We start from the raw sequence: 25347 nt of genomic DNA on the forward strand, positions 1-25347 counted from the left end.
TGTTGTAATTATGATAACAGTGTGTGTATGCATGCATAAATGTACTGGACATATAATTATAAAAAAAAAAACTGAAATGAACTGTCTGAGACGAATTTTAACAAATACATCTTTTTGAATGTTTGAATCCGAAACCTTTCTGTAGTACTAATACTTTAAATTGAGTTTTAGATGCTTGTGCAATCTGTGGCTTTGAACCTCCAGGGTCAAGGGTTCGATTCCTCTATCAGATGTGTGTGTAGAGTTTTCATGTTCTCCTCGTGCTTGATTGGTTTCCTCTGGGTACTTATTGCCGTAGTGTGTGTGCATGTGTGTACTGTATGTGTGTGCTCTGCAATGGATTGGCACATTGTCCCTGCATTAAGGCTACTATAACTGTGACCCTGTACAAAGATAAACAGTATAGAAGATGCTCGTGTAATATAGTACTTTTAGCTATTAAACCATCTCAAGAGTGTTCTGCTAGGTAAGTATAAAAGTGTCTACCTTTTTTACGAGCCACCTTTTGAATAAAACAACCAGAACAACACTGAATGTTTGTGCCCAGGTACTATAAATGTAACACACAGGACTGGAGATAGGTTTGCGGATCCATTTTCTGGAGTTTTATTAGGCGACAGTGCAGAACTCAAGGTCGTAAGCAGCGTAAACACAGACCTTGCATACACTCAGGAACTGGAAAGACTTCACATTGGTTGTTAGCTTGTTTACTTCGTCTACAGAAAGTGTTTAAGGCATGGTTCAGTATTCTTGAAGTGATATGAAAATAAGCTTATTTGGATATTATTATGTGTGTTACAGATTCGACAAGTTCAATCTATTAGAATTACAGATGCAAGTGTAAATGCACATGGTTTAGAGCTTACCAGGATCGGAAACAGATATTAAACAGCCAAGTTGCAAAAGATTGTTAGATCAGAAAATGGAACCTCAACATCTTCAGCTCTGCCTCCTGTCTTTTCTTCAGTGCCACTGTCTCTAAGCCCTAAAGCATCGCTGGTCTCTCCACTGTCTTGAGCATCTTTCCTTATTAGAAATAGCAAAAAAGTAACAAAATGCGGCGAGTCAAAATGTTGCTATTTTTCCTTTCACCTGAAGATGGCAGCAGAGTGTGTTTTAACACTGTTAGCTAAATCGCTAATAAATTCAGTGTCAAAGCAGCCAGATATATGAATAGATTTTCTTAGACAGCAAGTCTTGTACAGTATGTTACGAAACTGTCATCAAGGAATTTTTACAATTGTAACACATTAGGAACAAATCATGAGTCAGAGTAATTAAAAAGCTGTGAAACTAAAGTTATCCTGTCAGAAAAGCAAGCAATATCATTTATGTTAAAAAAAGAAGCAAAATTAATTAATATCACCGTGTGTCTCACAGCTACAGCTTCCATGTGACCTGCTTTAATTATTCCACTGTAGTGGGGTCTCAACCCTTTTTTAATGTTTTGATAGAAAATTAATTTTTTATCGTATAACTTTTTTGTAAACAATGCCATTGTCGCAATTTTATGAAAATAAATTAGAATGTGTATGGAAAAAGGTATAGACTATACTATCAATTTGTCCCTCATGAACAAGCTGAGAGCAAGTGTCCCTAGGAAAAACTCTTTGAAAGAGATCTCATATTGTAAAAAATAAATAAATTAATAAAAAAAAATCATAAACATAATCCTATTTGAGCCATCTCTACCACTCGGTTGAGGTACTCTGTGCTAAAAAATATCTAGTGTAAAAGATAGAATTTATCTTTCTAAACGTATTAATACTTGTAAAAAAAATACTAAATGTGTGTTGTGTTATATTTTTAAATGTATTAATACTTTTACCATAAAGTGACATCTTAACCGTTTGGAAGAGGCCTAAATTGTCTATATTGAAAAATATAGAATAGAAATTGTCTACATTGAAAAATATAGAACTGATTGGTGTTATTATTAGCCTTAAGGAAATAAAAAAAACTGTTCTGTTAACTCCTGCTGGATTTTTTTTATGTAATCCAACCTGGCTGGCATTAAAACAGTCAAGTCTCAACACCCCTGTGCTGATTTATCATTTTTGTAATGTGAACAGAGTTTTATTTAAAATTCAGTGTTTCCTGTGAACATCTTTAAAGGTCCAGACTTACAATTTATACATAGACACAAAAAGTTCTTTAAATTAAAAATGAGATGTTTGGATCTTTGAATTTGGATAATCCCTGTATTCTGTATGAGACTCAGGACACAGGTGTCGATGTGATCAAAGTAGCCTAGTGTATCATTTTGTGTTAGTCTTGGTATGGTAATGTATGAGTTATGAAAAATTAATACCCCTCTTTCCTCTTTCTCTGTGCTCCAGCTGGACCGGTTTAAAGAGCCTCCAGCCTTTGGGCCCATGTGTGATCTTCTGTGGTCAGATCCGCTAGAAGATTTTGGCAACGAGAAGTCGCAAGAGTATTTCAGTCACAACACTGTCCGTGGCTGCTCCTACTTCTACAGGTAAAGCAAGTCGGAAAAACACTTATCTGTCGGGGTTATTTTTTTCCTTTTTTTAAGTTAAAGTGCAGGTTCATTTGTTTTATTTGTACTTCATATTTTGTGTTAATTATTTTCATGTATTTATTTTTTCAGGGCGGTAAAAAAAATATTTAGAGTTTCCATTATTTTTTATGGGAAAATTAGTTTTGGTTTACAAATGTTTTGGAATATGAGCCCGCTCCGGAACGAATCATGCTCGTAATCCAAGGTTCCACTGTATATATATATATATATATATATATATATATATATATATATATATATACATTTATATATATATATATACATTTATATATATATATATATATATATATATATATATATATATATATATAAGATGAAGAAGCCATACATTCACTTAAGTACTTTCCACATCAATTTGTATTTTATCTATTTGTATGTTTTCAAGGAATTTGTCTATTTTAAACCAAAAAACACGACTCTCTCTCTCTATATATATATATATATATATATAGAGAGAGAGAGAGAGAGAGAGAGAGACTTGTTGAGTCGTGTTTTTTGGTTTAAAATAGACAAATTCCTTGAAAACATACAAATAGATAAAATACAAATTGATGTGGAAAGTACTTAAGTGAATGTATGGCTTCTTCATCTTATATATATAAGTAAGAAATATAGCTGCTTTGGACAAATAGATAAAAAAAAAATTAATGCTATTGAATAAAATCAAATCGAAAATGGCAGAGCTCTAAAATTGAATCCTGTGATTCACAGCTTTAGTAATATGTGTGTCACACTATAGTACATGTTTGCTAAATCTTTAATCTTATATCTTACTTGCTCACTCATCGTCTATACCGTTTAATCCTGTATACAGTGTCATAGGGGCCTGGAGCCTATGCCAGGAGACTTAGGGCACGAGGCAAGGTAAAGCCTGGACTGGGTGCCCATGCACTGCAGGGCACACACATGCACATACTCACTCCTGCATTCACACACTACGGGCAATTTGGGAACACCAGTTAGCCTAATCTGCATGTCTTTGGATTGTGGGAGGAAACTGGAATACCCGGAGGAAACCCACTAAGCACAGGGAGAACATTTTCTACATCTTAAAACAACACTGGATTTTTCACCTCATTGTTATAAAGGCTTTACAGAGCATAAGTAACAGACACATCCCAATATCAACTGTTCAAAGGAGATTATTGCAACAATGCTCAGGAAAGACCATGTTGTGTCCAGACTTTTGGCTGGTACATACTCAGTTAAGGTTATAATAAATTGGGAGTATAAGAACTTATGATGTTAATAACACTATAACACTAAGATGTGATGTTATAGGAAAAGAATTAGTAAAGAAGGAGGTCAGATCGTCATTACACTGAAGCTGATTATTTTCCAATAACAGCACGTTGTATTCCTCTTTCATCACGGCAATTTGCAAGTGATTAATATAAACCTGATTTGAGTTATAGCCGCTGCGGCTGTTTAATCAACACCTCTTGACTAATCAGATTAAAGCATTTAGCAGGCCTCTGGTATAGAACAAAAACTTTTAAATGTTTTACACTCGACTAAATTTGTACACAAAGCTTTTTATGTTAACTGCTGTGATTCTCGTTTCTTTTTTTTTTTTTCAATCTCGCCGTGTGAATTTTCCGACAGGAACACGGACCTGGCGCGTGTTTGTGTTGGAATATTCAGTGGCTGAGCAGTAAGTGTGTACGTGTGTATGTGCATGTGAGTGTGTGTGTGTGTGTGCATGCATGTGTGCAGAGCTGTGTGCTCTGGGCAATTAGGTGTAGTGCGAAAATGAGCCTGCGTCTGTAATTGGAATTGTAAAGCAGCCCAAACAGCGGTCAGGCTCGGCAAAACACAAGAATTCCCACGATCCCCTGGGAAATCGGGGCGATCTGCTGTTACTATGACAACCGGCTACTACTGCCGAAGAGTGAGAGAAAGAGAGTGAGAAGCGAGAGAAATAAATATATAAATAAATCAAAAGCGATAGAGATGGATCTGTGTTTTTTCCCCCCACATCTTATGAAATCCAACATCAATGAAAGGAGAGCGGGCGAGATGGAGATGTAGTGTGTGTGTGTGTGTGTGTGTGTGTGAGAGGAGATGTTGAAAATGTTCTGCCATTTTTTTTCTCATTTCTTCTAAAAAAGAAGTTCATTGTAGGCTTTCATTGTGCTCGGTTAGTCAGGATAAGATAAGACACTGCAGTGACTGGTGGGAGTTGTACTGTATAAATCAGCTGTGCATGTGTTAAACGTGTAGCCAGGAGGAAACAACCTTCATTTCTTTATATAATCCCCAGCTACACTAATGCACTTATCCCAGTGTTTCACTAGTGCTTAGACACCCTCAAGGTAGAAAGTTTTCTCAGTACGCTGGAGACATGAACTGACTGCCTGCCAGGAACTCCTTAAATGGTCCAAACATGTAGAAATGGCCAGGAGCGAAGTCAAGACTGTACGTGGATATGGCAATAACTCCTAGACGTATTCCTGTAATGTGCAAGTGGTGCAGGGGAACGTACAGTTCTCACAGACAGAGGCGTCTATTCTGCAGGCTGCGACAATTTATCCATCAATTTTTTTAAGGATCAGGAGTTCCACTTGCTGAATGTTATTAGGAAAGACTGCAGTGGGCTCCGGGATCATAATTATAAAAAGTCGTTTGTTCAATATTATCTTAACGTCATGTAGCCAATGTTGGTCCGACGTCATTTTATCAAAGTAATTCTACCTTTCGAAAAACAACCTAATACCAAAGGTGGTTCCAGTGGTCATAAAATTGTCAGATTATCATTGCCGCAATGATTTGACAACCTGCAGGGCGGAAACTTGGAAACCAAAACAAGGTTTAGATGTGAAAATTAAACAAAACCAAAGAAATAAATAAAGACACACTAACATCCAAGAGGCAAAGAGACCAGAGTTTATAAATGCACAAACTAATCAAGGGAATAAACTGAGAACATCCAGGAACAGACAAAGGCGGAGAAAACAACAGGCACATGTTCATGGAGAATGAAAACCAGAGCAGCGTGTATGATGCCGTGGCCTTAATAGCTTAAGACTAAGAATAAGACTGCTATTTGTCACAAGCACTTTATAGCACAGCAAAATAATTTTTTCACAACCCCCAGATAGGAAGCTGGGGTCAGAGCGCAGGGTCGACCTGGATACTGTACCCCTGGAGCAGGTAGGGTTAAGGGCCTCTCTCAAGGGCCCAACACTGCAACTTGACGATGCTGAAGCTTGAGCCGTCCGTTCAATAACGCAGAGCTTTAGTGTTTTTGTACCACCACTGCTCCTATGGCACCTTGCATCACAATCTTACATGTGCAAGCGTGCAATACTGAATATTAGTACTGTATCATTGTGTTATTCAGTAAAACAGCTTGACTCGATTGTGATTTCATAGAACAGTTCCAAATTAATATTGAGTAAGTCACATTTCAATTTGGAATTTATATATAGAGAGAGAACAGAGATGAACAGAATGATACACACCATGAAATAGTATAAATAATATCAACTTTGGTCTGTTCTAAAGCCTTTTAATAGTCAGTAGGTCATATAATAAGTCTGGACTGAGTGGTCCATGGATACCTTTATTATTATTATTATTATTATTATTATTTATTTATTCAATTATTTTTTTTGGCATATGATTAATGTATCAAAAAGGTTGAGAAATGATTTGTTTGGGAGCCGAAACAGTTACTTCTTACTATTGAGCTGTGGCCGTATAAATTTGACTCACTGAAAAGATTCAGAATTTACATTACTTCAAGGAACAACGATCCCAGTGGTGTAGATCTGCTTTTACAAGTGCGATGATTTTATCATCCGAATCATATGAGGGGGTTCAGAAGACAGTGGTATGTACTTCACCATCCATCCAACATGCATCTTTATAGATCATATGATTGCGTTTTCTTGTGGGTGGGTTTCCCCCGGGTACTCCGGTTCCCTCCAACAGGCCACCTGCGACCCTGCGTATAGGATAAAGCGGTATAGACGATGAGTGAGTGAGGGAAGGAGAATCTCTGCTGTTTGTGGTTAACTGTTTAAACAATAAGAATAAATGAGTTTATATGTCCGTCATGTATGACCAAACGGGTATGTGCTCTACTTTGAAGCCCTATCGATAAGCTTTGGTTTACATATGGTTTACAGTGGTAGAAGCCCACCACCAGGCGATGTAAGACTTCTCTCATAGTGAGATCACTTGGTCAGAGTAGAGAGAAAGAACCAGACAAGGAAGTACACAGATAAATGATTGTTTTCGTTTCATTGTATTTTATTCTTCTTCAAATTAAAATGAAAACCATACAGGTTAATACATTCTGTAATAATTTATACATTTTTCATATTCATTTCACATTTTTTGTTAGGCCTGTATAACTGTTTTAAGCCAAACCCTCAATGACATTGTATCCAAATGCATCCACATCAATATGGAGTCGGTCCCCCTTTTGCAGCCATAACAGGTTCCACTCTTCTTGCAAGGCTGTCCACATGATTTTGGAGTGTTTCTGTGCGGATTTGTACCCATTCATTCTGTAGAGCGTTATTGAGGTCAGGCACTGATGTTGGATGAGAAGAAGGCCTGGCTTACAATCTCTGTTCCAGTTCATCCCAAAGGTGTTTGATGGGGTTGAGGTCAGGGTTTAAGGCCTTCCACACAGAACTTATTAAACCATGTCTCTATAGTCCTTGCTTTGTGCACTGGGGCACTTTCATGTTAGAATAGAAAAGGACCTTGAAGTATACTGTAGCATTGTCCAAGATGTCTTGGTACAGTATGTTGAAGCATTAAGACTGCCTTTCACTGGGGATACAGGACCTAATTGAAACACCTCAAGTCAATAATTAACAAGTTTGGTAAAATACCTTTAACTATATAGTGTACTTATTTGCTGATATAAATACAAGTACCATTTTAAAACCATGCACTATAGTGTGGTGCGTGTACATATTTTCATACAACAGTACCATATTCTACCGTGTACTGTAGTATGGTACTATGGAACACTTACCAACATACTGTCCTATATATGTTATGCATTTTTCATGTACTACAGTGGAAAAGTTCAGAAGGTATCTAACATATATAATATAAAACACTATGTATAAAAATACTGTATTAGCTACGTTTAGCACCAATTTCATGGTAAGATCTCATCGTCCAGCCCTGTTACATCTAGAAATGATGACAAACATTCTGGCAAACTTTCCTTTAAACTGCAAGGCCTGCGAAATCATATGAAGTCATTTATGAAAGAGGTTTAAGAGCGGGGTGATTTTTGAGCAGCAGTTTTCCGACTGAGCTCAGAGAGAGGAGCGCTCGAGCAGGGAGAAAGAGAAGCACTCTGTAAGCGCAGTGTGAGATTTCCATCTGCTCATTTTATTATTGCAGCTTCTCTGTTTTTTTTGTTTTTTTTAAAAATATTAATAAACTGTTTTAAAGGCTGATATAGAACACAGAGCGTGTGATCCCTTAGCACTTCTGGCTAGTCTGTAGTATCATGATGAAATTGTGGGCATGGTGATTTTAAAAAATAATTCATAAACACATAGTGGTTGTGTTTATTTATTTTAGTTATTAAAATTTCCATGCAGACCCATATCATGTTATTTTTTAATCATGTTTTTGCACCCCTAGCATGTGTTTTATTCTAACATTTGGTTTTTTTTTACATTCTAGGAGATTTATTGAGCACATATTCACATAAAGTTAACAAACTAACTTAATTTTTTTAATACTAATGAGTTTGCATTCAATTTTAGGGACTAACATGCTAAAATACATTTTTGCACAGCTGTTCTTCAAATGATCACTTTTCAGCTATAAAATGTGCAATGTTTTTTTTTTTGTTTAAGAATGTGCTCAGTGCTGCCATCTTGTGGTTGTTGGACATAGAATATAATAGTGTGAAAGAAGAGTTTCATTCAATTGTTCTTTCTACATATTCTATACACATATCTCTTTCTCTCCCTTTCTTTAACTAATTCTCTCTATTCCCATCTCTTTCTGTCTCTCTGTGTTACTCTTCATGATGTCTTTTTTCTTTTTATGTCTCTCTGTCTGTTTGTCTCTCTATATTTATTTCATTCTAAATACTGTAGGTCTCTTTCTCCCCCTCTTTTATCTATTTATCTCTGTGCTTGTTTCTCTGTATATCTGTTTCTCTCATTCTGTCTCTGTCTCTCCTTGTCTTTTAATGTGGTATACACATCTCTCTCTTTTTCTTTTAGCAGTTGGCACAGTTTCTGTCTGTCTCACTTCATCTCTATCTCTCTGTTTGTCTCATTGTGTTTCTCGTTCTGTCTCATTGTCTTTTATCTCTGTCTCACTCTCATTCTATACTGTACGCTTTAATCTTTTCCATCTTGTTGTCTCTCTCTCTTTCGATATAATCCGTACTCTGTCTCTGTCTCTCTGTATGTCTCACTTATTCTGTCTTCCCTTATCCACCTCTCTTTTATATACTGTATATCTCTGTCTCTGTTTCTTCCACTGTACTTACATCTCCTTGTCTGTCTTTTTGTTTCATATGCCTGTGTATTTCACTTTCTCTGTCTGCTTCTTTTTTGTCTCTCCCTGTTCCTTTCTTTCCTATATTTTAAATACTAAATTATCTCTCTCTCTCTCTCTCTCCGCCTCCAGCTATCCAGCGGTGTGTGAGTTCCTACAGACCAATAACCTGCTCTCTGTGATCAGAGCCCATGAGGCGCAGGACGCAGGGTAAGCGGAAACAGTCGCTTCCATTAGAACCACATCACTGAATTCACTTAAAATAAACCTCAGCATCACTGCAGCATCAGTAAACTCCACAACAGTGAACTCCACCTTAGTTAAACATCTAACCACATCACTGCACACAGGTAGGAGACATTCGTGTGGGAAATAGGTTACACACACATACGCATGCACTAAGGCAAATGAAAGCCTGAAAAGTGCAACATACGTTAGCAACTCGGATATAGGTTGTTTTTTTTTCAGGACTTTTTTTTTTCTTTTTTTCATTCTTAGAACTTTTTTTTTATAAAATGAAGCTTTGATTGACCTTTGTGTTGTACATTACAAGAAACTAAGGAAAAATGCTAAATTTGTTATTTATTATGAACTATTTTTTAATAAAATGATAATCAGTGTATGATGTAAGTTCTACTATATATTTATTCATTTAATTTGATTATTGTCCAATAACAGCACTCTTATTCGTAATTCATTAAAGAATAACATCATACTTCCTATCCATTTACACTTACGGTTTATGTCTATCTGACCGGTTTGTTCTTGTTTTCGCTCTTTTTATAGATTGCTAAACTCTTTCCTTCAGGCCCTTTCTCCTCTTGTTCTTGTTTTCACATATATTATAGGAGCTATAAATAGGCAGTCCCTCACCAGACTATCTTTTGTTCTCGCTCCTAAAGCTATTAAGATAAAATAATGCAGTACGGAGAAACTATAAAGCACAAATCTCTCCATTTCTGCAGTCTTTTCTTATGAAAGTTCGAGTTATAACTCCTGCCATTATATTTATGATTGTGCCTATTTCTTAATCCCTTTCCATGGAATGTTCACGTTTAGGATGATCATTTATTTAAAAGATTACATAAACACTATATAGACCTGTGATTTGACACAAAATCTTGTTTTGTATTTGTATGTAAGAACTTCCGAAGTTTGCACACATGCACACATGCTGATTGTACATCCTATCAGTTTTACCTCCTGTCCCTTTCAGGTAACTGAGGAGATTTCACCATTTATTTCCTCAGGCCGTGGTTAAGAAATGTCAATCCAGTAAAGATCCTTTATGAAACAGCATGGTGTATTTTATGTATAAATCCCCTGTTAATGGACTCCCCCTAACATAATTCTCTTAGTCAACAGCATGACTAAAACTAAGACTGTGCTGGCGCTGACTGGTATTGAGGGGAGTAACCAGGGTGGAGACAAAACCACAAATCTCACCATAACGATCGTTACTCATAAAAATTATAAGTCCACAATTCTGCCTTAATGATTCATCGTGGAGCAGAAAGACACTCTGTCTTAAACCCTAAAAGCTTTATGATGAAGCCCTATGTGAAAAGGTTCTGCAGAGAACAAAACATAGTTATAGTATATGGATATACTATTCAAAGAAGAAAAGTAAATGAAAACTTATCCCCCAATAATGTAGTTTCTGTTACTTCTATTAACTTACTAGATGTTTTTAGGTGTAACCTAATCCATTCATCCAACTGTATCCACCTTCACACTTTATTTCCCCACCATTCATCCACCATTCATTCACCTCTCCACCTGCCCACTCTATCACCCCTACACTTATACACCATCCATCCATCCATCCATCCATCCATCCATCCATCCATCTGTACCCACCTGCCAACCCCATTCCACCACCACTCATACACCATCCATCTATTCATGTGTGCCCATCTGCCCAATCCATTCCACCTACACTCATCCACCATCCATCCATCCATCCATCTATACCCACCTGCCCACTCCATTCCCCTACACTTATACACCATCCATCCATCCATCCATCCATCCATCCATCCATCCATCCATCTATACCCACCTGCCCACTCCATTCCACCACCACTCATACACCATCCATACACCATCCATCCATCCATCCATCCATCCATCTGTACCCACCTGCCCACCCCATTCCACCACCACTCATACACCATCCATCTATTCATGTGTGCCCATCTGCCCAATCCATTCCACCTACACTCATCCACCATCCATCCATCCATCCATCTATACCCACCTGCCCACTCCATTCCCCTACACTTATACACCATCTATCCATCCATCCATCCATCCATCCATCTGTACCCACCTGCCCACCCCATTCCACCACCACTCATACACCATCCATCTATTCATGTGTGCCCATCTGCCCAATCCATTCCACCTACACTCATCCACCATCCATCCATCCATCCATCTATACCCACCTGCCCACTCTATTCCCCTACACTTATACACCATCCATCCATCAATCCATCCATCCATCCATCCATCCATCCATCCATCTATACCCACCTGCCCACCCCATTCCACCACCACTCATACACCATCCATACACCATCCATCCATCCATCCATCCATCCATCCATGTGTACCCACTTGCCCAATCCATTCCCCTACACTCATCCACCATCCATCCATCCATCCATCTATACCCACCTGCCCACTCCATTCCCCTACACTCATACACCATCCATCCATCCATCCATCCATCCATCCATCCATACCCACCTGCCCACTCCATTCCACCACCACTCATACACCATCCATCCATCCATCTGTACCCACCTGCCCACTCCATTTCACCACCACTCATACACCATCCATCTATTCATGTGTGCCCATCTGCCCAATCCATTCCACCTACACTCATCCACCATCCATCCATCTATCCATCCATCCATCCATCCATCCATCTATACCCACCTGCCCACTCCATTCCACCACCACTCATACACCATCCATACACCATCCATCCATCCATCCATCCATGTGTACCCACTTGCCCAATCCATTCCCCTACACTCATACACCATCCATCCATCCATCCATCCATCCATCCATCCATACCCACCTGCCCACTCCATTCCACCACCACTCATACACCATCCATCCATCCATGTGTACCCACTTGCCCAATCCATTCCCCTACACTCATCCACCATCCATCCATCCATCCATCCATCTATACCCACCTGCCCACTCTATTCCCCTACACTCATCCACCATCCATCCATCCATCTATACCCACCTGCCCACTCCATTCCCCTACACTCATGCAACCATCCATCCGTCTGTACCCACCTGCCCAGCATTCTCCACCAGTGTTCCACCATCCATTTAACTGTATGATAAGCATTCCCCACCATCCATCCATCTCTACCGACCTGTCCACTCTTCCCTCAGCTTAGCCTATCCATCTATTTAAACATCCCACCTGCCTACCATTCCCCTATCATCCTTCTAACTTCCATTGATCCATCTTCTCCCACCTGCCTATCATTCATCCTCACAAACCACAATCAATTTTATCCATCTCTTTTTCCTTTCCCACTATTCCCCCACCACCCATCAGCCTTCCACATATTTAATTATCCACTTATCACTACCCACCTGTTCACCATTCCTTCCACCATCCATCCATCACCCATTTATTTATCTATCCATATATACCAGTCTCCTTACTATCTATCTATCTATCTATCTATCTATCTATCTATCTATCTATCTATCTATCTATCTATCTATCTATCTATCTATCTATCTATCTATCTATAACAACCTAACGGGGCCAGGGGTAGCTCAGTGGTTAAGGCATTGGACTACGGTTCGGAAGATCCCAGGTTCAAACCCCACAACCACCAAGTTGCCACTGTTGGGCCCTTGAGCAAGACCCTTAACCCTCAACTGCTCAGATGTATAATGAGATAAAAATGTAAGTCGCTCTGGATAAGAGCGTCTGCCAAATGACTAAATGTAAATGTAAACCTGCTTAACATCCACACGTTTATCCAATCACCCATCTATAGTTGATCTTTTTCTACTGGCCTGCTTCACCATACCAAAATGTCAGCCAATCTGAACACTATCTATCCATCTATCTATTATTCTTTAGTTTCCAACTATCCATTATTGTCCAGTCATTTATTCATCCTTACCAGTTTGCCCAGCATTCTTCCCATCATCCAATTGTTTCTCCTCCAGCATAGAATCTTCTCCATTTAATTTTTTTTCTTCTTATTGTTGTTATTGTTGTTGTCATCACCTCTTTTTTTTTTGTTTGTTTGTTTTTTTAATAGTTATCGGATGTACAGGAAAAGCCAGACGACAGGCTTCCCGTCCCTCATCACTATCTTCTCCGCTCCGAATTATCTGGACGTGTACAATAATAAAGGTCGGTCATTTCTATGGTGTGCTAATGGTCCACACTGATTTTGAGGCTCTAGTATTGATGAAGTAACAGTCATTCGGCTGGCTGATGGATTAGCATTAGCACTGGACGCACTGATGCATGTCACTATTATTTGATGTTTGTGCAGCTGCTGTGCTAAAATACGAGAACAACGTGATGAACATACGTCAGTTTAACTGCTCGCCGCACCCTTACTGGCTGCCCAACTTCATGGACGTGTTTACCTGGTCTCTGCCTTTCGTAGGAGAGAAAGGTATGTGAGGAATGAGGATATTTTAATATAGTTATTCTTAGTGTGTTTCAGGGTGGAGGTTTTATTCACTTTGGGACTGGGGTCAGAGTGCAGGGTCAGGCATGATATGGAACCCCTGGAGCAAACACGGTTAAGGGCCGTGCTCAAGGACTCATCAGTGGCAACTTTTTGGAAATTGGGCTTGAACCACTGACCTTCTGATCAGTAATCTAGAGCCTTAACCCGCTGAGCCACCACCAACCAAATAATATCGTCTTGTTAAAATATTTCAGACGTTATTACACCTACTTCAACTACATGATTATGAAATAAAGTTTTAATATGTGTTGATTTATTTATTTTTAAGCAATGTTTTTTTTAAACAATTATTTATTATACCTTTATTTTAAATTGGACCAGAGCATTAAAAACACCAGAAACATTTGCACTAGGTGTGTATTATAAATGGACATATTGATGGATTATATATTTCTTTATGTATGAACTTTAAAAACTTTTTACAATTTTTATTTATCTTATATGTATTTTTTTATATATATAATATAATGATATATACTATAATGAACAGAACTATTATTATATAAAAAAATAAAACCACAAAAACTATCTTTGTGGATAGATTGGAGACAGTTCTCTCTTTCACTCTGTGACCTTTGACCTCTCCACAGTGACTGAGATGCTGGTGAACGTCCTTAGCATCTGTTCTGATGATGAACTCGTAAACGATGGAGAAGAGATCTATGACGGTGAGGTCAAATCCCAGATTTTAGCTACACTATATTATCACCCAATGTTTGTGTACAGCTAGTCATCGCACCCATATGTGCTTTTCTAAATATTTTGGAGCGTTGCTGTGGGGATTTGTGTTCATTCAGCTATGCATTAGTAAGGTCAGGCACTTATGTTGTGTGAGGATGTCTGTAGTGAAGTTTATCCCAAAGGTGTTTAGTGGGGTTGAGGACAGGGTTCTGTGCAGGACACTTGTGTTCTTCCACCCCAGACCCTGGCACGTCATGTCTTCCTGGATCTCACTTTGTCATGGTTTGAGCCTTGCAGTTTAAGTGAAGGGGAACTGTAATGCTACAACATCCTACATTAGTGGGAAATGACGCATATCGGTGTGACGGTTATGTGTTCACATACTTTTGGCTATGCATTGCATCCTAAATAAGGTCAGAGTTAGGGACGACAATCTACGTTAAAAATATGAACTTCTAAATCTGACTAACAGAGGTAAGAGCTAGCTTTGAGAAGACTTTTTCTCACTTGTTGTGTGTGTGTGTGTGTGCATGTGTGTGTGCATGTGTGTATGTGTTTGTGCGTGTGTGTGTGTGTGTGTGTGTGTGTGTGCTATGTTCTTTCGCTCAGCGAATGCTGCAGCTGCCCGTAAGGAAGTCATCAGGAACAAAATCCGTGCCATTGGCAAAATGGCCAAAATGTTCTCCGTCTTACGGTGAGTAAAGAGCATGTAAAAGCAGGCTTATACTTCTACACCGAAGTGTTTTCGGATCATTAGATGAAAGGGATGATGGGTACACGCAATGAGCAGAAACACCATGCCTTGTGGATATCTAAGGTGCTGTGAGTCAAACAGCTTTCAGATGTCCACTGATTGCTCAGGGCAGCGAGTTGTGTCTGGTGATGAGCGACGAGGCATTGTGAGCCCACTCCTGTGAGATGTATCCAGGGGTTCAGAGTATAACAAATGTACTACTGAACATAATTTCCATAACAAGGAATGTATCTGCGCCATCGTTAAACCCAACTTTCGAGTCCTCTTTGCAAATCCCCTTTGTCGCAGTCAATGGTCCCCCACTGCGCTACAGAATGTTCACGCATTTTTCATCAAATGCATGAAGTTTAAGGAAGGAGAAACCAGCACTGAAGACAAAACCACACTGTCGGAAACTGTCAAATGCAACAAAGTGGATTTTCAAAGAGATTTCGAGAGTTTGGTACAATGATGACAATCACTGCATCTTTGTGATGTTGAGTAGTACCTTCCGTTCTACCAATATGTACAATATGAACTTCCTTTGTCAGTTAATAAAAAAAGTTTTCCCCACTTTTGCGTTACTTATGGTACAGGCCTTAAGTTAGCATTATATGGAACTACACAAGCACTGAAACTCCACACACACACCGCACCCTGAATTTGACCCAGAAGTCAGCTATGTATGACCAGGAACATCTCACAAGAGCTGCAGTTTTGGAGTTGCTTTTCCTCTAGCCATCACAAGTCTCTCAAATCCTTACATTTGCCCATTTTTTTATGCTTCCAATACATCAACTTCAGGGACAAAATTGCACAGACATGGACAAAACTGTAGCTATTGTGCAGCAGACTAAATTGTGTGATGGTTCAGAGCAACTCCTAAACTGCAGCTCTTGTGAGATGTTCCTGGTCTGCAGCGGTTAGGACCTTCCAAAAGTGCCGGAGAACAGGGTCCTGGGTAGCCAAGGCTCACTGATGTGCATCGCGAGTGAAGGCTGGTCCATATCGACAGATACGAAAGAATTTGCTGAAATGGTTATTGCTGATGGTCCCATAGAAAAGGTGTCAGAACACACAGTGCATCGCAAAAGGGCGGCAAAAGGGACCTACTCAATATTAGGCATGTGGTCAAAATGTTATGGCTGAACGGTGTATGATTAAGTTTAGGAGCCACTGATTAAAAAAAATAAATAATGTGATATACTGTATAAAGAAAGGAGAATAAGGTATAACTCCACAAACTTACTCAGCGTCCGTGACCTTATTCTGAAAGTATTAATGTATTTTCTCATTATATCAGTTATATTCCCTCTGAATATTTTCACTGTGACTTATACTGCGATTCTCAAACTACAGTGAGGAGAGCGAAAACGTGTTGACCCTAAAGGGTCTGACCCCGACCGGCATGCTGCCCAGCGGCGTTCTTTCTGGAGGCAAACAGACTTTACAGAGCGGTAAGCAAAATAAAAAAAAAATTAAATCATCACCACTTTCGTTTATCTCTTCTCACATTTTCTCTTTCTCCCTAATTTGACATTTTTTATTTTCTTGTTACTGAGCAACTCTATGCACTTACAGTACACTGTACTACTAACTGGCTAGCGGTGCTATCTGGCTAACGCTAAACCGCTAAATACCCAGCCTCGGCGGCGGACTCATGGCGGCTCGTGCCGGTTGCATGGCTGCCACAATAACGCTCCTCCTTTCACTCCTCCTCTCTCTGTCTCTCCGTCTGTGTGTCTCTCCGTCTCTCTGTGTGTCTGTCTGTGCTTTCTCAGCAACCATCGAGGCCATTGAAGCCATCGAGGCGGTTGAGGACAGTGAAGGTAATCACCAGCCGGCCTTGCTATCTGTGCTGCTCAGAGGTTGCATAGCCACCCATAGTGTGCACTAGCTAGCTAGCGTGCGCTAGCTAACTTAGCTTGAGGTGGCTATGAAAGGTCAGGGGCTGTGTCATCTGATGTTACTGAAAAAAATAAATTCCAGACTCGTTGATGGTTTCACACACATATCCACACACGCTCTCACACACATACACACACTGACTGCTAATACTAAAACCTGACATTAGCTGTGTCTCAAATCGAATGTACTCAGATATTTCTGTGTTCACACTACATTAACAAATATAATTCACTAAACAGACCATAGTGTATTTTGAAATCCCATCATGCACTGCAGAGAAAACGGGAACAACAGATAGAGATAGATGTAGCAGACAACAGATAGAAAAACAACATGACTGCCAGGGAGTTTCCTGGAGTTGCTGGAGTTGAAAGCTGTGAGATCTGCAGCATATGCACGTGATTATTAAAAATATTAGTTAATGGTCCGGTCTGTAATTTTTAAAGATTTGTGTTGGTCCGGTCTGTATTTTTAAAGATTTGTGTCAGCATATAATGACAGGCTGAGGGAGAAAATGGATTTTTAACCTTCTAATGAAAAACAGTAAAAATAAATCCCGACAGATAAGTGTTTCCGATTATGCGCGCAGGCACTGTGTGTGTGTGTGTTTGGGCCTGTTGTTATGTGTGTGTGCGCGTGTAATTTGACACCGTGCCAAAACAAGAAGTGCATGCATGATGCATGATACATGATACTTGGTACTCATAAACCAAGACTTGCTCGTTTTTCAGGTCAAAATTTATTTAAAAAATTGCAAAACGTGTTACTTGCAATCCGAGGTTTCACTGTACTATAGTTGGCTGAGTGCGATTTATTAATTAGTTTTAATTATAATTTTTAACATTGTATTTATGTTCAACAGGTTTAAAATTTTTCACATTAATAAATAAATGAATACTTTATTAAAATTCAAAAACATACAAGTCTTCTAAAATAAGGAAAACCCACTTTTTTGTTACAAGAGTTGAAAGTCCTGTGTACGTAGACAGCACTTTTTTTTTTTTTTTTACTTGAGTGCAGTAAATGTTTTGGTTGAAAAAATGAGAGTCTTAGGAGAGAATCGTGAACTCAGTTCCCATGGAGAAAAATCCTGATTCAAATTTTAGCAAGAATCGTGCAGCCCTATTTCATACCCACCAGCGAACGCCACCCCTTCAGTTGGAAAAGTTGAAGCTAAACAGTTCACTTTCAATTATTTATAGCCAACGTCATGACTAAGTGGTGTTTTTCTTTGCTGGTCTAATGGTCTACCGTGATGTTACAGATACTGTTTATTGTCTAAAATGCCTACACAGAAGGTATTTTTAATTTTCCACAAGTAAATAATACAATTAAACGTTAAAGCAGCGGAAATTGTTTCCTAAAGCGAGCAAGTCACTTTTTTACATTATACAGAGGAATTATTGCTACAGTGTACAATAAATAGTTAAGTAGTACATTATCAGGGTAGTACAGTAGATGTTGTTTTTTCGGCTGCTTTCGACAAGGGGTTGCCACAGTGGGCCGATCCACGTACAATTTGGCGCACCAAATGCCTGTTCTTACACAATCCTTCCATTCTATCTGGAATTGTGTCTGGCATTAAGGATGCCCTGGTTTGGGCTTTGGCTGCAAATCAAAGCTGGGACTTCCACATGGTGGGCAATAAGCCTACCACTGAGCCACCAATACCCACCTGGGTAGTAGATACAAAATACAATATAAAAATAGACAAACCACAGCATTAGGTCAATTGTTCTCAACTCCAGTCCTGTAGAACCACTGCACTGCACATTTTAGTGCCTTCTCAGCTCCCAGTACACCTGATTTAACTAATCAACAGCCTTTTCCTAATTGAAGTGGGTGTTGTAGAGCAGGGAAAACATAAAAATATTTAGGAAAGTGGTCGTCCAGGAATTAAGTTGGGAAACACTGGTTTATATTGATGCACTCGTTCTAATATGTTATGGTTTCTACTGTATGATATCTGCTTACGCAAGGGACACGATGCAAAAATAACCTTGAACATAAGAAACCTTTCAGTAATTGTTAACTTGGCAATAAAGGTGGTATTTTTGGAAGAGTGTCGGTGTTTCTTGAAAGTCTGGGGTAAAACTCAAAATTCTCTTGGGAAGTCTTCTGGATTGAGAACTTTTACAGTTTGTAAATAACCTTAACATTGTAAGGGATGCAAATAGAGACTGGTCCTGCTATAACACAAATGCCAAATTGTTCCAAAACATCAGCGTGATTATAAGGGACAAAAAAGTAAAAAAATAATAATAATTCTGAGCTATTTTAAAATAAAGTAGCGATAACTGATTGCTATTATATTTCTATAGTCGTACACCTCAAAGTGTTTTATCAAATGAGCAGCTAAAAGTTCATAGCTAATCATTATGCTTGTTAAATTCTGTCGGCTTTAGTGATTTTTTTAAATAAAGAAGACAAAAAAAAAACAACCCTTAAAAGTAGTCTGTTTCAATTCCTTGTGCGGGAAGAATATTTAAATTCTTATTTAACACACACTGCATGAATAAACCAATCTAAAGTTATATGCTTTAGACTTTTACACAGTATAATACGATTTGAGACACAGCATGTTACTTGATCCTAATTAAATATTATAATTAAGTGTTATTATTATTATTATTATGTGTTGAATGGTAACACAGATGCTATTACAAGACCCTTGTCCAGCCCCGCCTTGCCTCACAACTGCTGCCTCTGTGATTGGTCCCTCATGAGCAGGTGACCTATGCTGAGATCATGTGACCTCTCTGCTAACGGGGCATTCGAAACCCAAGAAACACAGCAGGAAAAATTATACTGTATGATAGAGATGTTTATGTAAAAAAAAAAAAAAGTTTCTGTAAATGCTGTGTGTGAATGCATCCCCTGTAGAGCAGCGTTTCACATCATCTCCGCCATGTTTCCATTAGAAGAGATCAGAGTGGACCAGACGTCTTAAAATATTTAACTACTGTAGATCCTGGTCTCGTTTTCTATTGGAAACATTGATGTTTGTGTGAGTTCCTTGTGATTCAGAATGTGGTTTTAAAAAAAAAAAGAGACAGTGACCTCCTCTTCAGCTGACACAAATTTCTTTATTGTTTTTTTTTTGTGTGTGTGTGTGTGTGTGTGTGTGTTTTGTAAAATTTTATGCGAAACATCGAAAGTTGAATGAGTAGATGATACAAGTGTGTGTATTTCAGTTGTGTATGCCAGAGTGTGTGAGCTCTCCTGGTCACTGTCCTACTTTGATCTTCTGTTTTTTTTCTTTTTTTTTATTTTTACAGTTTTGTCTTTTTGTTTTGTTTGTTTTAGTTCCAACATTATGCTCTGTTTTGTGGGATTTTAATTATTCATTTAATTATTTAACTGGATTTTATCTATTGTTTACATTTTATTTCAATTTTGATTCCCACACAATTCAATAAATAAATAAATAAGTATAAATGCTCATGGCTAGGGGTTTAGTACTGTTGCCCTGCACCTCAAGGGTCCGGGATTGATTCCTGCCTCGCAGTCTGTGTGCATGGAGATTGCATGCTCTCCTCGTGCTTGGTGGGTTTCCTCCGGGTACTCTGGTTACCTCCCACATACCTCCAAAGACATGCGGCTAAGTGGCGTTTCAAAATTGCCCGTAGAGTGTGAATGTGCATGCGAATGAGTTCCCATCACGGTCGTACAAATGGAAAAAAATGCAATAGTCACCATTGGCCTCCACGGTCCCTAGTTGGTATAAACGATGAGTCAGAGTGAGAGAGGGATAAATGATTATTAGTGATGGTAAAGATTTCAGTTACTAATTCTCACTTGAGTTACTAATTCTCACTTAAATTTTAGACATAGAGCCTGACCAGTGTGGTATTTTAAGTTTCAGAATCAGTATCCCTTTTATGTAAATGCAATTTTTGTAAAACTGCATTTTAAATTATTATTTTTATATTTGGCCTCCCAAAAGTGGGGAACTACAGAAAGGGTGGGGTAATAAATAATGAGTTGGCGGAGTATTAAAATGAGTGGGCGGGATATTAAAGAGAGAGTGGGCGGGGTGTTAACGAAAGAGAGGGTGGGGTATTAAAGAATGAGTGCGCGGGGTATTGAAGAATGAGTGGGCGGGGTATTAAAGAATGAGAGGGTGGGGTATTAAAAATGAGTGGGTAGGGTATTAAAGAAAGGGGGCAGGGTATTAAAGAAAGGGGGCAGGGTATTAAAGAATGAGAGGGTGGGGTATTAAAAATGAGTGGGTGGGGTATTAAAGAATGAGTGGGCAGGGTATTAAAGAAGGAGTGGGCAGGGTATTAAAGAATGAGTGGGTGGGGTATTAAAGAATGAGTGGGCAGGGTATTAAAGAAAGGGGGCAGGGTATTAAAGAATGAGTGGGTGGGGTATTAAAGAATGAGTGGGTGGGGTATTAAAGAAAAAGGGGCAGGGTATTAAAGAATGGGTGAGTGGGGTATTAAAGAAAGAGAAGGCGGGGTATTAAATAATGAGTGGGTGGGGTATTAAATAATGAGTGAGTGGGGTATTAAAGAAAGAGAGGGCGGGGTATTAAATAATGAGTGGGTGGGGTATTAAAGAAAGAGAGGGCGGGGTATTAAATAATGAGTGGGTGGGGTATTAAAGAAAGAGAGGGCGGGGTATTAAATAATGAGTGAGTGGGTATTAAAGAAAGAGAGGGCGGGGTATTAAATAATGAGTGGGTGGGGTATTAAATAATGAGTGAGTGGGGTATTAAAGAAAGAGAGGGCGGGGTATTAAAGAAAGAGGGGGTGGGGTACTAAAGAAAGAGAGGGCGGGGTATTAAAGAATGAGTGGTGGGGTATTAAAGAATGCATTGGCATGTGTGTGTGTGTGTGTGTGTGTGTGTGTCTGTAAAATGTACAAACATTGTTTCAGCAGAACCATGATTCTGTCCTCTTTGTGTTTCTCTCTCATCCCTCTCTTTATACTTCTCTCACTCTTCCTGTCTCATTTCTTTTTCATTCTCTCTCTCTCTCTCTCTCCTTTATCTATGTCCCTTTCCTCTCCCATCTTTCTTCCTGATTCAACTATTTCTTTCTGATTATTTCCTCCTCCTCCTCCTCCTCCCGTTCTCTCGTTCTCTCTCCTCTTCCTCTCTCCAGCTATCCGTGGTTTCTCACCGCAGCATAAGATCACCAGTTTCGAGGAGGCGAAGGGTCTGGACCGGATAAACGAGCGCATGCCCCCGCGCCGCGACGTGCTCAACAGCGTGGGTCTGTCTATGGGCCGCATGAACATGGCCGAGTCCAACGGCACCGACGACAACAGCAACCTTCAGTGACTCCCCATCTTCATCTTCCTCCTCTTCATCTCCGTCTGTGCTCTCCCTCTCCCTCACTCTGTCCTGTCTTTCCATCCGTCTGCGTCACTCTTTTCTTCACAGTGGATGTCCGGCTGTGACCTGAGACGTGGCCTGAGGGGGATAACGGAAGAGCCTGTTTTTATTATTTTTTTTTATTTCTTAATGCTGGAGGACGTCCTGCTTTAAAGCTCAGTCTGGTCATGTTTTATCGAAGTAGAAAAGAGACGGGTGTGTGAAAGTGTGTGTGAAGGAGAGAGACAAGTGTGTGGGTTGTACAGTATAATGACATGATAACTGATAATAGGATGCTGGAGCGCTGTTTCCTTGGATAAGTTCGTGTCTGTTGTGTGTGTGTGTGTGTGTGTGTGTGTGGGCAGTTGGTTGACGTGTAATTACTTTGTAAGGAAGTAGGCTTAATCACAGAAGACTGTTCCTCTTTTCCTGCCTGCTGGAAACTGAAAATTACGGCGTCTGTGATATCCATTCACTGACAGAGGAGTGTGTGTGTGTATGCAAAAGTGTGTGCGAGTCGGTTAGGGCTGTCTATTTAATTAAAAATGCAATTTTGTATCATTTATAGGATTAGTAGTGAAATATCAAAGGTTCAACATCACTTTGAAAATTAAAGCAATCATATTTTTGAATTTGAACGTTTATAGTTTTCAAAATGTATTTGTTGGTGATATGTAGAATTTTCCTGGCACATACAGGACGCTGATACTAAATTCAGCATTTAAGCTATTATTAATTTACAACAAGGTGGAAAAATGTATATGTGCTCATACAGAAAATGTACTGCACATCCCAGGTTACACTCACACTCAGTCAAGTTGTTCAATCACGCAAAATTTAAATTTTCTTAAAATCCTAATTGACTTTCTGGTGGCTATGTAGCGTTCTACACAGCCTTGATGCAGTGTGTTGGAAATGAACAGAAAAATACATCATGATTGACGTAGTAAATTCGTAGTTTTTGAATGGTGGTGGTTTATATTTTGAGAGTTAATTTCATATAAAATATTGCAGGAAAATAAAAAAAAATAAAAAAAGTTTGTGATCTAGACTTTTAGCACAAAAAACAATCCCATTCACTGTGTGCACACGGTTCTCGGTTTCATCTTTAAATTAAAAATGAAAATGAAAAATTAAATCCAAGCAAAAACTAACAGTAGATTGTGTTACGTCCATAATATATAGTTTTTAATATGTAAAAAAATAAAGGTAGCCTTAATTGATGTGTTTATTAACATCAGCTTCATTAAGGTTAAAAAGTCTGACAGAACATGATGTCTTAAACAATGAAACATTCTCGATTTGTTCAAATGTAAAATATGACCCGACAGCCCTACTACAGTATGTGTGCGTGTTTGCGTTCCTGTGTGTCTCTGTGTGTATATACAATACCACGCAGAAGTCTTGATCCCGCCCCTCGTTTCTTCATATTTTCTTTCCGAAGAGTCAGACTTTCTGGAATTTTCATGTACTTTTGAGGAATACTTCTCTAATTGATCAATTTTTAATCTAGTCCCTGTACCTGAGCAGTTTCAGAGAAATTTTTTTTCTTTGTTTAGCCTGCGAATCATTCACGCATAAAAACAACATCTAACTTAAGGCATGAACCAGTGAGAAACAGGTGCAGATGGTGACAGATGATCAGGCCGGTGATTAGTGTACTGGTGATGCTGAACTCTGAGTGGTTGGAACAGATGAGAGGGGAAATGAGGTCGCTGCTGAGGCTGTTACATAAACAACCTGTCGCAGTAAAACATTTGCTCCAGAATTTAATTTACAGAATTTAAATGAATTAAATATGAAGAAATGAGGGATGACTTAAGACATTTGCACAGTATTCATATATACATGTATATATATATATTTACTTTCACAATCTCTAGCTCTTCTTTACCATGTTTTGCTACTAGTATTTATCAGATTAGCCTCCAGTGCGGTCGAATGAAAACCGGGACCTGACCCAAAGACACTTGTGATGCAGTTTTGTTTTTTTTCCCCCATTCATGTTTACTCATCCGCTCTGTGGGCTGTCACACTGCTGTCGCTGCATTTTATCAGGACCCGCTGTAAAACTGTCGTAATCACGCAGGACCCGAACAAGCTGGACTCAACAAGAGGCACACATTCACATCACGCGTTTATATCTCGAACTGTCCTGGAGGACCGGTGGGATCATGAGGTTCTGGAGTATGTGGACATTCACGCACTGACATTCTTCGTGCAAATATACACACCTAGTGTATGGTCTCAATCAGGTCCTGGCCTGTCCAGCTTCAAAAGACTGATCCGGCTGCTCAGAACACGCCTTGGGATCTCGCTTTGTACATAAAGTGTAAAAGATACTTTTTTTCTTTTTTTGGTTTACCTTTTTTTCACATTATGTTTTTTTCTATTTAAGTTTATTTATTTTAATTTTTCATTTACAAATTTTGCTGTAATTTTGTTGCTGTACATTTCAGTGGCGGCGCTTATGAATTCTGTTATTAATTTATTTCTCTTTCCTTTCTCTATTCTGTTAACGTACGGCAGTCGTTCAGTTGCGTGAATGATCGTATAACTGTTTGCGAAGCCATCCAGGCTGCATGACTGCATGGGAAACTCAACAATGTAAAGCAAATACGGACGTGTCTTCTGGCGTCCTATTGTTTTTAAGAAGATATATTCTTCAACAGTCATCATTATTCTCTTCAATATTCTTCTTGTTTATTATAAAATGAGCTTTCTGCTGTTTCTGGCTTGACTTCTGGTTTGGTCACTCATTGTGCTTTACTTTAAAACTGAAAACTAAAGCAGTTCATGGGTTCTTTGTGGTTCTCTCTATCTTTGGCTTTCTCTCTCTCATTCACTCACTCTCTCTCTCTGTATATATATATATATATATATATATATATATATATAT

The 25347-nt window shown here is 38.9% G+C and overlaps 1 protein-coding gene across 6 annotated transcripts in view; it reads left to right on the forward strand.

Moving 5' to 3' along the window:
* The window catches only part of ppp3cb (protein phosphatase 3, catalytic subunit, beta isozyme), a 57490-nt gene extending 32143 nt beyond the window's left edge, over positions 1–25347 (forward strand). For 3 of the 6 annotated variants that reach the window (XM_053488489.1, XM_053488497.1, XM_053488514.1), the window contains exons 6-14: positions 2340–2479; positions 9170–9247; positions 13360–13454; positions 13600–13725; positions 14394–14471; positions 15094–15178; positions 16577–16674; positions 16999–17046; positions 22237–25347. In XM_053488489.1, coding sequence (XP_053344464.1) covers positions 2340–2479; positions 9170–9247; positions 13360–13454; positions 13600–13725; positions 14394–14471; positions 15094–15178; positions 16577–16674; positions 16999–17046; positions 22237–22415 — 927 coding nt within the window. In that variant the 3' untranslated portion in view covers positions 22416–25347. The remainder of the gene's footprint in view (positions 1–2339; positions 2480–9169; positions 9248–13359; positions 13455–13599; positions 13726–14393; positions 14472–15093; positions 15179–16576; positions 16675–16998; positions 17047–22236) is intronic. The other 3 variants (XM_053488505.1, XM_053488523.1, XM_053488532.1) reach the window with 3 other exon arrangements.

Source organism: Clarias gariepinus, chromosome 2 (genome assembly GCF_024256425.1).
Source record: "Clarias gariepinus isolate MV-2021 ecotype Netherlands chromosome 2, CGAR_prim_01v2, whole genome shotgun sequence".
Lineage (NCBI taxonomy): Eukaryota > Metazoa > Chordata > Actinopteri > Siluriformes > Clariidae > Clarias > Clarias gariepinus.